We start from the raw sequence: 16,933 nt of genomic DNA, 5'->3' as shown, positions 1-16,933 counted from the left end.
CTTTTTACTTTTTACTTGAGTAGATTTTTAGACTAGTAACTTTACTCGTACTTAAGTAAAAATTCATTAAAGTAATAGTACTTTTACTTGAGTACAATATTTTAGTACTCTCTCCACCTCTGTGCCTGATTTACACGACAGCGCATGTGTGTTTATTTTCGGTTGAACTGATAAAAAATGTTGATTTTTCAGAAAATTAAAATACGATCCATTTTTCAATTTCTGCTCGTTTGTTATTTGATTTTTAATCTTAAAACGAATAACGCCCCGTTTTCTGGTTGTTCAACTTTGGGATTTGAAGTGAAAAACGAATGACCTAAGGTACACGGACCTCGCTGCAACATTGGACCTGTCTCATTGACGTTTTAGCTTACTAAGCTAACACAGTTAGCCTCGGGCCATTCAAACCGACAGGCTGAGGTGGCACAATTCGCTAGCACGCCAGCTAACATTTAACATTTACATTTTCACCATTTAGCAGACGCCTTTATTTAAAGCGACTTACATTACAGGTACAGTATACAGTCTGAGCAATTGAGGGTTAAGGGCCTTGCTCAAGGGCCCAACAGCAGCAACCTGGCAGTGGTGGGGCTTGAACCAGTGACCTTCTGATTACTAGTCTAGTACCTTAACCACTAGGCTACAGCTTGCGGTTAAACCGTCCCTGACGATCCCCAATTTACAAATAAACGACACTCGTATAATTACACCTTTATACAACATGAACATCAATGAGAATTTATTTACATTTGATAAGAACTCTGTTGGTTGCTCCACACTCCATTCATTTGCCATTTTTTGAATGCTGGGATTGATCTTCAGCGCTGAGGAGGCGTCGGACGCTCCCTCGTCATTCAGTCAGACCATCACTCAGAATTAAGGCGCCTCAGTAGGAGCATTGTAAGGGATCTCAGAATTTAGACACGCCCTCTTCTCTTCTCGGGAGTGTAGGATGATGGGAAACGCGTCTGTGTGGAGAGCTGGCTAGGTTTTCAGACAGACCCAGTGTTACCTCAGTGTATAGTCAAGGACCTGTCAGTGGTCATAACGTTATGCCTCGTCGTATATGAGTATATTAAAGTAAAACTTCTAGCTGTTTGGAAGACCAGCTGTACCACCAGCCGTACCACCCCAACACTAGCTTGTCCACACTAGCTGGACGCTACCTAGAAGAAGGAGACGAATTTGGAGACTCAGAGTCTGTTCTCTCTCTACATAGACATTTGACGTCATCCTGCACTCCCGAGAAGAAAGCAAGTCCAGCTAAGACCAGGAAACCATCATACTGTGGTTTTAGGAGCTGTTTGGGAGGTCAGGAACAATGGTGAGCGTGAGGTCACTCCTAGACGTGACTCAGCAATGTGACGATAACGAAGGCTGATCAGTCTGATCTGTCAGATGTGCAGTGAAGTGACAGACAGATCAAGCTCATACATCAGTCCTTCTCAAGGTCGGTCCTCCAGGCCTATGACCTCTGAAGGCCTACAACCACGTAGAGTTCCAAGTTTTTCCTGCTTCCAACATATCAGATTCTTCTTCCCTTTGGAACTCTTAGACCAAGGCTCTAAAATCCTAAGACCAATGCTCTGGAACTCTCAGACCAAGGCTCTGGAACTCTTAGACCAAACCTTTGCAATTCTCAGACTAAGGCTCTGGAACTCTCAGACCAATGCTCTGGAACTCTCAGACCAAGCCTCTGGAACTCTCAGACCAAAGCTCTGGAACTCTCAGACCAAGCCTCTGGAACTCTCAGACCAAAGCTCTGGAACTCTCAGACCAAGCCTTTAAAACTCTCAGACTAAGGCTCTGGAACTCTCAGACCAAGGCTCTGGAACTCTCAGACCAAGCCTTTGGAACCCTCAGACCAAGCCTCAGAACTCTCAGACCAAGCCTTTGAAACTCTCAGACCAAGGCTCTTGAACTTTCAGACCAAGGCTCTGGAACTCTCAGACTAAGGCTCTGGAACTCTCAGACCAAGCCTCTGGAGCTCTCAGACCAAGCCTCTGGAAGAAGGTGATTATCTCTTTGTGGAGAAACATTGAATTGGGTTACACTACACATAAACTTTTGGCCTCTCCAAATACCTCCAAGAGTGCATCAAATACTCCTCCACACCAAATCATGTCTTTATGGAACTCACTTTGTACAGAGGAACAAGAGAACAGAAGATTCCACCATAATCTCTACCACCATCAAGATCATAAACATCTTCAGAAGATTTTGGACAGTTGTGTTAGACAACGTTTCCATCACCATCATGAACATCTTCAGGAGATTTTGGCCTGTAGTTGTGGACAGTGTTTCCACCAACATAATTTCCATCATAAACATATACATCTTCAGGAGATTCTGACCATTTCCATAAACAACAACATCATGAACATCTTCAGGAGGTTTGGACCATTGTGTCCAAGGCGATTCTGACCATCTCCAAGACATCTCCAAGACCATCAACATCATGAACAACTTCTGGAGATTTTGGCCTGTTGTTCTGGACAGTGTTTCCACCACCATCATCTCCATTATTCACATTTTCAGTAGATTCTGATCATCTCCAAGAACATCAACATCATGAACATCTTCTAGAGATTTTGGACTGTTGTTCTGGACAGTTCATCACCACCATCATCACAATCATGAACATCTTTAGGAGATTATGGATGCTTGGACGTGTTAGACAACATTTCCACCACCATCACCACTATCATGAACATTTTCAGGAGATTTTGGCCTAAAGTGTTTCCACCAACATAATTTTCATCATAAACATCTTCAGGAGATTTTGGACCATTGTGTCCAAGGCGAGTCTGACCATCTCCAAGATCATCAACATTATGAACATCATTGTGTTCGACAACATTTCCACCATCATCATCACTATCATGAACATCTGGAGATTTTGGACCATTGTGTCCAAGGCGATTCTGACCATCTCCAAGAACATCATGATCTTCATTGTGTTGGACAACATTTCCACCACCATCAAGTGAAGCAAGATCTTTTAGCACAATGATCCAGACCCCATTACAGTTTACAGTAAATCTGCTCGGCTCTTGCTGGACCATGAACATCTCACTCTACGTTGGTTGCTTCTTTAACTGGCTGTGACTGATAGAGTCGAGGAGAACACAGATGCATCAGGAACATAATAAATCAGAGGAAGTGTAGGACTATCAGCGCTATCAGCTTCATTCTAGTTCCTCCAGTTAATGTGGATCACTGAACCCATCACTAATTGAGGCCACTTCGTTTCTGCATCTCCATCATCCTGTATTTATCTCCGCCCGGCATCTCCACCTCCTCCTCACCACCCTGCAGCCATCATCCAGCCTATTTCTCATCGCTCTCATTATCTGAGAGCAGGATTAACTCAGAACGCTGGTGAAACACGCCCAAACTCTGTTGAAACATGCCCAAACTCTGGCTCACAGGAGATCAGAATCAACCATGATGAGGCCGGTTAAACCACCAGTGTCTGTGTAGAAGGTTTCCACCACCATCATCACCATCATGAACATCTTCTGGAGATTTTGGACTGTTGTTCTGGACAGTTTTTCACCACCATCATCACCATCATGAACATCTTCTGGAGATTTTGGACCATTGTGTCCAAGGCAAGTCTGATCATCTCCAAGAACATCAACATTATGAACATGGAACATCTTGGAATTTCTTTGACTGAATGATTTGACTGAAATTCTACTGTTTCGTTTATTACCTGCTAGGTTGAATATATACATCATATGGCAAAAACTATCTGGACACCCATCGTAGCCACACCCATGACTTTGGGGCAGCTGGTTGGGTTGTTGGCCAATGTTGACGAGTTTGAGGTGGACACACAGTGGCCTGCACAGAGCCTTGACTTCAACTCCATGGTTTGGAATAGGAAGTCCAACAACGGTCAGGTGTCTACATACTTTTGGCCATGTAGAGTATTTTAAAGTAAGAATCTGATAAAATGTACACAAGCGCTCTTATAATCAAAGCTGAGGGCAAACGGCTCTCAACCGTGGAAGTGGAGACCCTGCGTGGGTCCCCGGAATTGCTGACGGGGTTGCAGGGAAGGTTTACAGCTAGAAGAGGTGTCCCAATACTTTTGTCCATATAGTTTATGAATAAAAATAAAAGAAATTAAATGAATCGAATGTGTTCACAAGTCACAAAATACGAGTCCGAGTCAATATAATCTACACAAAACATATATTATAAATAAAAACAACAACAGATTAGCGAGTGTATTTAGCCGTTTTACTTCGTGTCTTTACTTTCCTCCTCATTGTGTAAATGAATGTAATTTCTGTAACAAGAAGGTTCCAGTTAAAAGCTTCAACTGATACGTTTTGTTTTCATTACAGAACAAAAGCGCTCGATAAATCACGGCACGGCGGCCAAAATCCCAAACACAGCAAAAACCATCATAACCGCTGCTTACCTGAGCTTCTGTTCTTCCAGATGCTATTACATTTATAAGCGTGCGTCCCATTAGGAACAGAATCCGTTATTTTGTAAACGTGCTTATAATTAAAAACCTCCAAACTTTTCCCGGTGGTGAAGTAAAACAGGAAGTGGTTAGAAAGCCGATCGAGCGTTTCATTACCGCGTCATCTGTGTGATGCAAACTGAATAAATGCAAATAACAGCATTTCTTACTAACAATTACAATCAGAAGCTCTGATTGGTTCAGAAAGCGTCTTACAACCATCAGCACCGATTCTGTAGGAGCGTTCCATTCACCCCGGTCGTTCCTGTGAAGTGCACTATGTAGGGTATTCCACCATTTTAAGTAGGGAGCGACGCTTCATCACTACACCGGAAGCTGGCTGGAACATTTACACATTGTGTGTGTTGCAGGTTAAGACGGCCGGAGCATGATTATTATTATTATTATTATTATTATTATTATTGTTATTAGAGAGCAGAAAATGACACGATCAGAATGATGTCGGATCATATATATATATAATTGTCACACGTAATTAATGCTGCTGACTTTTGTTGTCCACAAGTCAATTTATGCGAGTCACGAGTCGAGTCTGAGTCATTTGAAACGAGTCGAGTCTGAAGTCGGTGTGTGTGCAACTCCTGTGTGACTCGGACTCGAGTCCCCATCTCTGCTAATCGCGTCAACCTAATCAAAGTGGTCGCTGGACTTGAGGCAGTAATGAACTCTTTACAAGATGCAATCCATGGCAGGGCATCAATCACTGATCTGTTCCTCTGTACTCTCTGTACTCTCACTCACCCAGGAGCAATTCAGAACAGCAAATCCACCTTCTGCATAGCTTTAGGAAGTGAAAAAACCCAAAGAGAACCCACATAGTCCTAAAGAGAGCACACAAAACTCCTACAGACCGGAGACGGGGACTCAATCCGAGTCGCACGTGAGTCGCACACACAGCGACTTCAGACTCGTTTCAAATGACTCTGACTCGACTCATGACACGTATACAACCAGAGTCCCGAGCGTCAGCATGTGTTAACATCAGCTACTACCGAGCGCCCTTGTGTTCCCTACACACTGATCACGTGACCTTGTCTGTGGGACCTTAATCAGGTTAAACGAATTCGTTCGGACGCCCTGTGACATCATCACGTACGTTACGGCGTCTTGTTAGCGAAATTTCTTTACTTTTTAAACTATCGAACTAATGAAGCTCAGCTGTCCATCATATTGTGACGTCATCTGGGAATAAACCTGATTTTATCATGGTACAGCCGCATTGTGATGTCATCACGTGGTGTTTTATTGTTTGTGATTGACGGTGTAAAAGTTAACGAGCTACATTTGTGTTTTTGGTGGACTGTGCAGCGTTTCTGGATGTTCACTGGTTATTCTCACTTTACTGCTAGTTTTTATTAAAGACGAATGAAACGTCGATCCGACATCATTCTGATCGAGTCATTTTCTGCTCTCTAATAATAATAATAATAATAATAATAATAATAATAATCATAATAATTCATAATAATAATAATAATAATAATAATAATAATAATAATAATAATAATTAATAATAATGACGCTCCGGCCGTCTTAACCCACAACACAGCCAGCTTCTGGTGTAGTGATGAAGCGTCGCTCCCTACTCCCTACACACTCTGAAGTTCACTTCATTTGAACATTTTCGTCACCTTTGGATTGAAATCTCACTTAAAATGGTGGAGTACCCTACGTAGTGCACTTCACAGGAACGACCGGGGTGAATGGAACGCTCCTACAGAATCGGTGCTGATGGTTGTAAGACGCTTTCTGAACCAATCAGAGCTTCTGATTGTAATTGTTAGTAAGAAATGCTGTTATCTGCATTTATTCGGTTTGCGTCACACAGATGACGCGGTAATGAAACGCTCGATCGGCTTTCTAACCACTTCCTGTTTTACTTCACCACCGGGAAAAGTTTGGAGGTTTTTAATTATAAGCACGTTTACAAAATAACGGATTCTGTTCCTAATGGGACGCACGCTTATAAATGTAATAGCATCTGGAAGAACAGAAGCTCAGGTAAGCAGCGGTTATGATGGTTTTTGCTGTGTTTGGGATTTTGGCCGCTGTGCCGTGATTTATCGAGCGCTTTTGTTCTGTAATGAAAACAAAACGTATCAGTTGAAGCTTTTAACTGGAACCTTCTTGTTACAGAAATTACATTCATTTACACAATGAGGAGGAAAGTAAAGACACGAAGTAAAACGACTAAATACACTCGCTAATCTGTTGTTGTTTTTATCTGAACTTGCAGATTATTCCTTTATTTCTACGCTACATTTATAATATATGTTTTGTGTAGATTATATTGACTCGTGACTTGACTCGGACTCGTATTTTGTGACTTGTGAACATCTCTGCTACAGACTGACCGGACCTAAAGATCCAGCCCAAGCCCCCCAAGACCCGTGTTACTCTGCAGCACCCACTGTACCAGCTGCACCACCGTGCCACCCTGTAGCTTTAAGAACAACCTATAAAAAGTAATTTTATACAGATACGAGCATCGTGAGTGAAGGATTCGATGATGGAAGAAGCCAGCGTGGTGGAAGTCTGCTCTCTCCTGCTGAAGAAAGAGCCGAGAGCAGCAGAATCACCGACACGTCGTTCCAGCTGAAGAGAAGCCGAGAGGTTTCGGAAAGGATTACGTCAACCGTCAACCGTCACGTCTCCCGGCAACCGACTGATTTAAAGTCCATATGACACGAGATGTGAAACCATCTGATGTGGAATCTGAGCCAGAATGGCGACATGAGCAGCTACAGCGCGCCAGCTTTCACAGGGAGCGGAAAACACCAACACGAGCAGAATCTGGGGGCATCTGGGGGTATCTGGGGGTATCTGAGGGTATCTGGGTGTATCTGGGGGTATGAAGTTTGTGTCCTTCAGGCAGCCATGTGTGGAGGTGAAGCCTGGAGAAAGCTGACCTATCTGTGCAGACAACCATCACAAAGCAACGATTGTGCAAACGATCACAATGTCTTTCAGTCTTACAACCACCCAGGAGCACCATAGCAGCTAGCAACACCCTAGCAACAGCCTTGCATACGACCTACAACACCTAGTAACACCGTAGTACCTGGAATACCACAGACACCAGCTAGCAACACCCTAGCAACAGCCTGATATACACCTTACAACCACCTGGGAACACTCTAGCACCTGGAATAATACAGAAACCAGCTACTAACACCCTAGCAACAGCCTTACATACAACTTACAACCACCTAGTAACACCTGGAATACCACAGACACCAGCTAGCAACACCCTAGCAACAGCCTGATATACACCTTACAGCCACCTAGTAACACCTGGAATACCATATACACCATCTAGCAAAAACCTGGCATGCTTACAACCACCTGGGAACACCCTAGCACCTGGGATACCACAGACATCGGCCAGCAACACCCTAGCAACAACCTGACACACAACCCCCTGGAAACATGATAGCACCTGGAATAATACAGAAACCAGCTACTAACACCCTAGCAACTACCTCACATACAACTTACAACCACCTACTAACAACTGGGATACCATACACACCATCTAGCAACACCCTAGCAACAGCCTAACATACGACCACCTGGAAACACCCTAGCACCTGATATACCACATTCATCAGCTAGCAACACCCTGATATACACCTTACAACCACCTAGAATCACCCCAGCAGAAGTTTTGTACAGTTTCTCTGGTGAATTTTTTTTTCTCTAAAGACGTACGTTGTTCCAACTAGTGTGGAAACAGTTTAGGGAATGCCCATTTCTGTTTCAGCATGGCAGTGCACCATGCACAAAGCAAACTACATAAATAACTGGTTTGGTGAGTAAGAGGTGTGGAAGAATTAAACTTCACTGGCCTGCACAGATCCCTAATCTCAACCCTGTTACTATGTCGACTGTAATCCCAACATCTGCAGTGGAGCCTGTTATAGAAGCAAATGAACAGCTGTAGGTATAAAACACTGTGTTGGTCATGGTGCGAGCGACGTACCTGTGGCAGTGCGGAGCTGAGCTGGCGCTGTAGCGAGTCCCGGTCGTACATGACGTCCTGCAGGTGCTGCTGTGCCAGCGCCAGGCTCTCCTGAGTCTCCCGGAGAGTGTCCAGCAGACGGTCCCGCTCGTCCAGCATGTTGACCATCAGCTGCTCGAAGTGCGAGTCCGGGTCGGAGGAACTGCTCTGAGAACCTCGCTGGCTCATGGCAGTGTCCTCGCTGATGGTGGGCATCACCTCGCACATCATCTTTACCTGCAAACACCAAACAAACACCAGTAAAGCGGCGGTACCACACCCAGACCTCCCTCGACACGTGTGAACCGCTTCGTTTCACCAGACAGTGGTACGTTATTGGTGACAGTGCGGAGACTTGTACTTGGGTGTCCACGTTCCAGAACCTGGAATAAAAACCAGCTAGCAGCACCTTAACAACAGCCTTACATACAGCTTACACGCACCTGGAATACCACAGACTCTATCAAGTAACACCCTAGCAACAGCCTGACATACAACTTACGACCGCCCAGGAACACCCTAGCACATGAAATACCTCAGAAACCAGCTAGCAGCACCCTAGCAACAGCCTGACATACAACTTATAACCACCTGGAAACACCCAAGCACCTGGAATACTTTAGAAACCAGTTACTAACACTCCAGCAACAGCCTGACATACTTACAACCGCCCAGAAACACCCTAGCACCTAGAATAATACAGAAACCGGCTAGCAGCACCTTAGCACATGGTATACCTTGACAACCAGTAAGCAACACCCTAACAACATCCTTAAATACAACCTACAACCATCTGGAAACACACTAGCATCTAGAATAATACAGAAACCAGCAACCAACACCCTAGCAACAGCCTGACATACTTACAACCACCTAGGAACACACTTGCACCTGGAATACCACAGAAATAAGCTAGCAACACCCTAGCAACAGCCTAACATACAACTAACAACCCCTAAGAAATACCCTAGCACCTGGAATACCTCAGAAACCAGCTAGCAACACCCCAGCAACAGCCTGACATACTTACAACCACCTGGAAACACCATATCACCTAGAATAATACAGAAACCAGCAAGCAACACCCTAGCAATAGCCTGACATACAACTTACAACCACCCAGGAACACCCTAGCACCTGGAATAATACAAAAACCAGCTAGCAACACCCTAGCAACCGCCTGACATACAGCTTACAATCACCTGGAAACACACTAGCATCTAGAATAATACAGAAACCAGCAAGCAACACCCTAGCAACAGCCTGACATACTTACAACCACCTAGGAACACACTTGCACCTGGAATACCACAGAAATAAGCTAGCAACACCCTAGCAACAGCCTAACATACAACTAACAACCATTTAGAAACACCATAGTACCTGGAATACCACAGAAACCAGCAAGCAACACTCTAGCAACCGCCTGACATACAGCTTACAATCACCTGGAAACACACTAGCATCTAGAATAATACAGAAACCAGCAAGCAACACCCTAGCAACAGCCTAACATACAACTAACAACCATTTAGAAACACCCTAGTACCTGGAATACCACATAAACCAGCAAGCAACACCCCAGCAACAGCCTGACATACTTACAACCACCTGGAAGCACCATATCACCTAGAATAATACAGAAACCAGCAAGCAACACCCTAGCAATAGCCTGACATACAACTTATAACCACCTAAGAACACCCTAGCAACAGCATAGCACACTTCCAACCACCCAGGAACACCCTAGCACCTGGAATAATACAAAAACCAGCTAGCAACACCCTAGCGACAACCTGACATACAGCTTACAACCACCTGGAATCACTCTAGAAGACGTTTGTACAGTTTCTCTGTTGAATTGTCATCACGAGGGGTGAATTTGACATCCAAACCGTCAGACTGAGAACAGTCGTACATCATACAAACAAAGGAGAGAAGAGTGGACTCGTATCTCTGCCAAGGGCCGATCGGTGAATTATTTAGACTGAGAGAGTCAGGATTTCCCTTCCAACCACTTTTACTACACACACACACACACACACACACACACACACACCAAAACAGTCTATTAATTTCCACAACTTTTCATTGTCTATTCTATTATCACCTTATCCTGGTCAGGGTCGCAGTGGGTCCAGCTCATAGGGCAGCAGATAGGAAACATTCTGAACAAGTCGGCAGTGCATAGTGTGTATTACAGTGCCCACACACACACACACACACACACACACACGCTTAGGACCGACTTAGGCTTTGGACTGTGGGAGGAAACCTACACAAGAAGAACATGCAAACTGCCCAGCTGGGGAATCAAACCCAGCTCCTTAATGCTGTGAGGCGACAGCACTACCCACTGCCCCACCATGCCACCCCATTTAGTACTCTGTAATACTGCTTTGTAGTATTTGTAGTACTTCTGAGCAATTGAGGGTTAAGGGCCTTGCTTAAGGGCCCAACAGCAACAACAAGGCAGTGGTGGCGCTTGAACCAGTGACCTTCTGATTACTAGTCCAGTACCTTAACCGCTAGGCTACGACTTGCCCTCACCTATTTTTTAGACCCGTCTTTTTCCACCCAGCTGACTAACGAAAGATTGTGTAAAATACCACAGAAACCAGCTAGCAACACCCTAGTAACACCCTGACATACAACCACCTGGAAACACCCTAGTACCTAAAATACCACAGAAACCAGCTAGCAACACCCTAGCAACAGCCTAACATACAACTTACAACCACCTGGAAACACCCAAGCACCTGGAATAATACAGAAACCAGCTAGCAACACCCTAGCAACAGCCTAACATACAACTTACAACCACCTGGAAACACCCGAGCACCTGGAATAATACAGAAACCAGCTAGCAACACCCTAGCAACAGCCTTACATACAACTTACAACCAACCTGGAAACACCCAAGCACCTGGAATAATACAGAAACCAGCTAGCAACACCCTAGCAACAGCCTTACATACAACTTACAACCAACCTGGAAACACCCTAGCACCTGGAATAATACAGAAACCAGCTAGCAACACCCTAGTAACACCCTGACATACAACCACCTGGAAACATCCTAGTACCTAAAATACCACAGTAACCAGCTAGCAATACCCTAGGAACAGCCTAACATACAACTTACAACCACCTGGAAACACCCGAGCACCTGGAATAATACAGAAACCAGCTAGCAACACCCTAGCAACAGCCTTACATACAACTTACAACCAACCTGGAAACACCTTAGCACCTGGAATAATACAGAAACCAGTATTATTCCGGTAGCAGAGCCGAGACCCACCCACTTTTGGGATGAACTGTGTGCAGGGCTTTTATATCCAGCACGGGCTCCCGACCTTACAAATGCTCTTCTACTTAAACAGGCACAAGTTCCTCCAGACACACTCCAAAGTATTGCAGGTACGCTGGAATAGAATAGCTCAGGGTGTCCAGACTTTTCTATCCACAACCACGGGGTTACAGACTCTTCAGTACTAAAAGATATAAAACTATAACCTGATTACCTGAGCTCCTGATTACTAATAACTACTAATCTGAATGATTAATGATCTATCGTCCAGTGTCGTGATTTCACTCACCGATTATAATCCTAAATTAAACATACCCACTTCCCTCTGTTAGGCATCTAGTTTTTGTTTCTATCCACAAACTGGGGAACGTTAATGTAGGTGTGACATTAACGTTCTGAGTCGGGGGGAGAGAAGACGGGGAGAGTTTTAGATCTGTTTCATGTGAGAGCGCCACACAGAGGCCAAACAGGTCATGCAGTTTGACTTTAGAATGGTTGGTAGTTTGGACGTGATCAGGTGTCCACATACTTTTGGCCATACAGACATTTTCATTCACGTCCGGCTGGTTCTGCTGCTGTCACGCTAATCAGGGTGAATCCTCAGCGCATCGTCTGAACAGCATTACATCATTCTCAGTTTGTGTGTGTGTGTGTGGGTGTGAGTGTGTGTGTGTGTGTGTGTGTATCTCTGTGTGTGTGTGTGTATCTGTGTGTGTGTGTGTGAGTGTGTGTGTGTGGTTCACCATTTCAGATACACTATACAGTCAGAAGTATTGGACGCCCCTTCTAATGACTGAATTCATGTGTTTCGGTCACAACAGTCACTAACAGGTGTAATAAATCAGTGAAATACAGGAAATGATGCTTCCAGCTTGGCAGCAACAGTTTAGGGAAGGTCCTCTCCTGTTCCAGCATGAGCAAGGAACTCCAGTGTCCTGCACAGAGCCCTGAGCTCAGCCCCACTCAACAGCTCTGGGATGAACCGGAACACCGACTGATCGATCAGCACCCAGACGTACAAAAGTGGTCATCATTTGACTGAACGAGCACAAATCCCCACAGACACACTTCAAAGTACACTAACCCTAGACATGGAAAAGGAGCATCGAGCAAAAAGCTCCTAATGTGTGTAAAGAGCAGAAACCCTGGACCCCTGAGCAGAACAGAGAGCCGCATGGAATGATGGGTGCAAATCATCAGCTGGTGTATAACAGTGATCTATAATCATACAGCAGCTTTACACGGGCAGGCGCACCTTATGGTGCAAACACGCCTTATTGATCATCCAGGACAGAACCGCCCAATCAATTCAGCTGATATTATTCAAGAGCCGTCTCACTCTCTGTCTCCTACTATACACACTGTCTCACTCTGTCTTTTACTATACACACTGTCTCACTCTCTGTCTCCTACTATACACACTGTCTCACTCTGTCTTTTACTATACACACTGTCTCACTCTCTGTCTCCTACTATACACTACACTCACTTTCACTATACACACTGTCTCACTCTCTGTCTCCTACTATACACACTGTCTCACTCTCCGTCTCCTACTGTACACACTGTCTCACTCTCTGTCTCCTACTATACACACTGTCTTACTCTCCGTCTCTTACTATACACACTGTCTCACTCTCTGTCTCCTACTATACACACTGTCTCACTCTCTGTCTCCTACTATACACTACACTCACTTTCACTGTACACACTGTCTCACTCTCTGTCTCCTACTATATACACTGTCTCACTCTCTGTCTCCTACTATACACACTGTCTCACTCTCCGTCTCCTACTATACACACTGTCTCACTCTCTGTCTCCTACTATACACACTGTCTCACTCTCCGTCTCCTACTATACACACTGTCTCACTCTCTGTCTCCTACTATACACTACACTCACTTTCACTGTACACACTGTCTCACTCTCTGTCTCCTACTATATACACTGTCTCACTCTCTGTCTCCTACTATACACACTGTCTCACTCTCCGTCTCCTACTATACACACTGTCTCACTCTCTGTCTCCTACTATACACACTGTCTCACTCTCCGTCTCCTACTATACACACTGTCTCACTCTCTGTCTCCTACTATACACTACACTCACTTTCACTGTACACACTGTCTCACTCTCTGTCTCCTACTATATACACTGTCTCACTCTCTGTCTCCTACTATACACACTGTCTCACTCTCCGTCTCCTACTATACACACTGTCTCACTCTCTGTCTCCTACTATACACACTGTCTTACTCTCTGTCTCCTACTATACACACTGTCTCACTCTCTGTCTCCTACTATACACACTGTCTCACTCTCTGTCTCCTACTATACACACTGTCTCACTCTCTGTCTCCTACTATACACACTGTCTCACTCTCTGTCTCCTACTATACACTGTCTCACTCTCTGTCTCTTACTATACACACTGTCTCACTCTATGTCTCCTTTTATACACTGTCTCACTCTCTGTCTCCTACTATACACAGTCTCACTCTCTTTCTCCTACTATACACTACACTCACTTTCACTGTACACACTGTCTCACTCTCTGTCTCCTACTATACACACTGTCTCACTCTCTGTCTCCTACTATATACACTGTCTCACTCTCTGTCTCCTACTATTATTTTTTTTATTTTATTTTTTTATTTAACCTTTAATTTAACCAGGCGAGTCATTAAGAACACATTCTTATTTACAATAACAGCCTGGCAAGTAAAAGAGTCTACTTGAGGAAAAGGAAATACATCATCATCAACAGGGGAAAGAGAAGGAAAAAACGAAACAAAAATTATAATCATAATAGTAAAACAGTCAATTCATAGTAAAACAAGTACATGTATTAGTAAAAATATTTCTAATGCTGTTCTTAAATTTTGAGATCGGGATAAAAACCTGTAATTTTAAAGTTTTCTGGAGTGTGTTCCAATCTCTAGCAGCAGATAACTGAAATGATGAAGAGCCAAAGGCAGTGTATGTTTTGGGAATGTTTAGTTGAATGATGCTAGATGACCTGGTGTTATATGTAACAGACACTGGTTGTATCAGGTCTTGTAGATAAGGTGGTGTTTGACCAAGGAGAGTTTTGTAGTTGAGTGTGAACCAGTGTATACTGAGACAAGTGTGTAAAGAAGGCCAATTAACCAAAGTGTAAAGAGAGCAGTGATGAGTTCTGAAATGAGCATTTGTAAGAAATCGGAGAGCTGAATGGTACAGGGCATCAAGCTTCTGAAGGGTGTTTTTGCCTGCCACTCGGTAAACTGTATCTCCATAGTCAAACATAGGAAGTATAGTCATCTGAACAAGAGTGAGTTTAGCAGCACGAGTGAAGGAAGAACGATTGAGTAATATGGTGCAAAGAGGACAATGAACTGTCTAACCAGATACCTAAGTATTTGTACTTTGTAACTTGTTCCAAGATGGCTCCTTCCCTGGTAGTGAACTTAAAAATGGGTTCAGGTAACTTGCCCTTCCGGTCAAACCACATAATCTTTGTCTTAGAAATGTTTAATGACAATTTAAGGTTGGCAAAATAATTTTGAACCTGGAGAAAGCCATCTTGGAGCAAGGACAGTACACAGTCAGGGGAAGAGCCAGAGGCATACAGAATTGTATCATCTGCATATAAGTGAATAAGAGCATTTCCAGCTATTTCCAGCTAAAGTGAGTGTACTACGTATACACCACACTCACTTTCACTGTACACACTGTCTCACTCTCTGTCTCCTACTATACACTGTCTCACTCTCTGTCTCCTACTATACACTACACTCACTTTCACTGTACACACTGTCTCACTCTCTGTCTCCTACTATACACTGTCTCACTCTCCTACTATACACTACACTCACTTTCACTGTACACACTGTCTCACTCTCTGTCTCCTACTATACACTGTCTCACTCTCTGTCTCCTACTATACACTACACTCACTTTCACTGTACACACTGTCTCACTCTCTGTCTCCTATTTTCTATTTTCTACAATACACACCATCTCATTCTTTTTTGGTTTCTGTCTCTTGTTATACACACAATCATTTTTTCTGTCTGTCTCACTACACACACTGTCTCACTCATTTTTTCTATACAAAATATACACAGTCTCACTCTGTCTGTCTCTCACTACACACACTATCTCACTCTGTCTGTCTCTCACTACACAAAGTCTCACTCTGTCTGTCCCTCTATGTACACACTGTCTCATTTTTTTACTATACACACTGTCTATACACTGTCTCACTCTTTCTGTCTCTCTTTCTATGTCTCTCTATCTCTCAGTCTCTGACATCATCTGGGTTTTATGCAATAATGTCTACATATTTTTGTTCCAGTCTCTGTTTGTCCCTCACTGTCTCTCTCTCTCTCTCTCTGTCCTTGTTTTGTATCTCAGTCACCATGTCTGTCTGTCTGTCTGTCTGTCACCACATTTTTCCCCCTCTGTCTCTATTTCTAGGTTATTATCTCAGCCACGTCCTCCACATCTCTTGTTCTCCGTCCACACAGAGACAGAAGACGTGGTGTTGTCTCACTCATATCTCTTTGTCCCCCTTGATCCTTGATCGGTGTGTGTGTGTGCATTATTGCAGCCCCTGTGTGTGTGTGTGTGTGTGTGTGTGTGTGTGTGATTGCAGCACACACCCCTCCCCGTACCCGTGCCCGTACTCACTGGTTCCTCCTCGTCCTCTGTCTCCTCCAGCAGATCAGTGGTTCCAGCTGTGCGCCGCTCCTACCGAAGCCCCGATCCAACCCAGATCCACGTCCGGCATCCTTCACGGTCCTGATCCTGATCCTGGTCCCATCTCAGCGCCCGTCTGCTCCACCTTAAAATCCCATGGGTGTGAGGAGACGCCGGTGAGGAGACGCGGCAGCAGCAGCAGCAGCGCCGGTGATGCCCACTGCTGAAGGAGAGGAGCTGGAGGAGGAGGAGGAGGAGGAGGAGATGATGATGGAGGAGGGGTCTTAAAGATGCAGCTGGTCTTTTTATACCAGGAAGCTACAACATCTGCACGGTCCTCAACGTCCTCCTACTGACGGGCAGGTCAATCCAATTTATTCATTCATCCATTCATTCATTCATTCATTCATCTATTCATTCACTCATTCA

The 16,933-nt window shown here is 44.3% G+C and overlaps 1 protein-coding gene across 3 annotated transcripts in view; it reads right to left on the bottom strand.

The window, feature by feature from the left end:
- Window positions 1–16,735, bottom strand: part of ppfia2 (PTPRF interacting protein alpha 2) — a 129,504-nt gene extending 112,769 nt beyond the window's left edge. For all 3 annotated transcript variants that reach the window (XM_062997060.1, XM_062997053.1, XM_062997066.1), the window contains exons 1-2: window positions 16,496–16,735; window positions 8,487–8,741 (exon numbers count right to left, since the gene is read on the bottom strand). In XM_062997060.1, the coding sequence (XP_062853130.1) occupies window positions 8,487–8,735 (249 nt within the window). In that variant the 5' untranslated portion in view covers window positions 8,736–8,741; window positions 16,496–16,735. The remainder of the gene's footprint in view (window positions 1–8,486; window positions 8,742–16,495) is intronic.
- Window positions 16,736–16,933: the final 198 nt, after the last annotated feature.

The sequence above is a fragment of the Trichomycterus rosablanca genome, chromosome 1, assembly GCF_030014385.1.
Source record: "Trichomycterus rosablanca isolate fTriRos1 chromosome 1, fTriRos1.hap1, whole genome shotgun sequence".
Classification (NCBI taxonomy): domain Eukaryota; kingdom Metazoa; phylum Chordata; class Actinopteri; order Siluriformes; family Trichomycteridae; genus Trichomycterus; species Trichomycterus rosablanca.
This window is presented reverse-complemented; position numbering and strand designations above follow the sequence as displayed.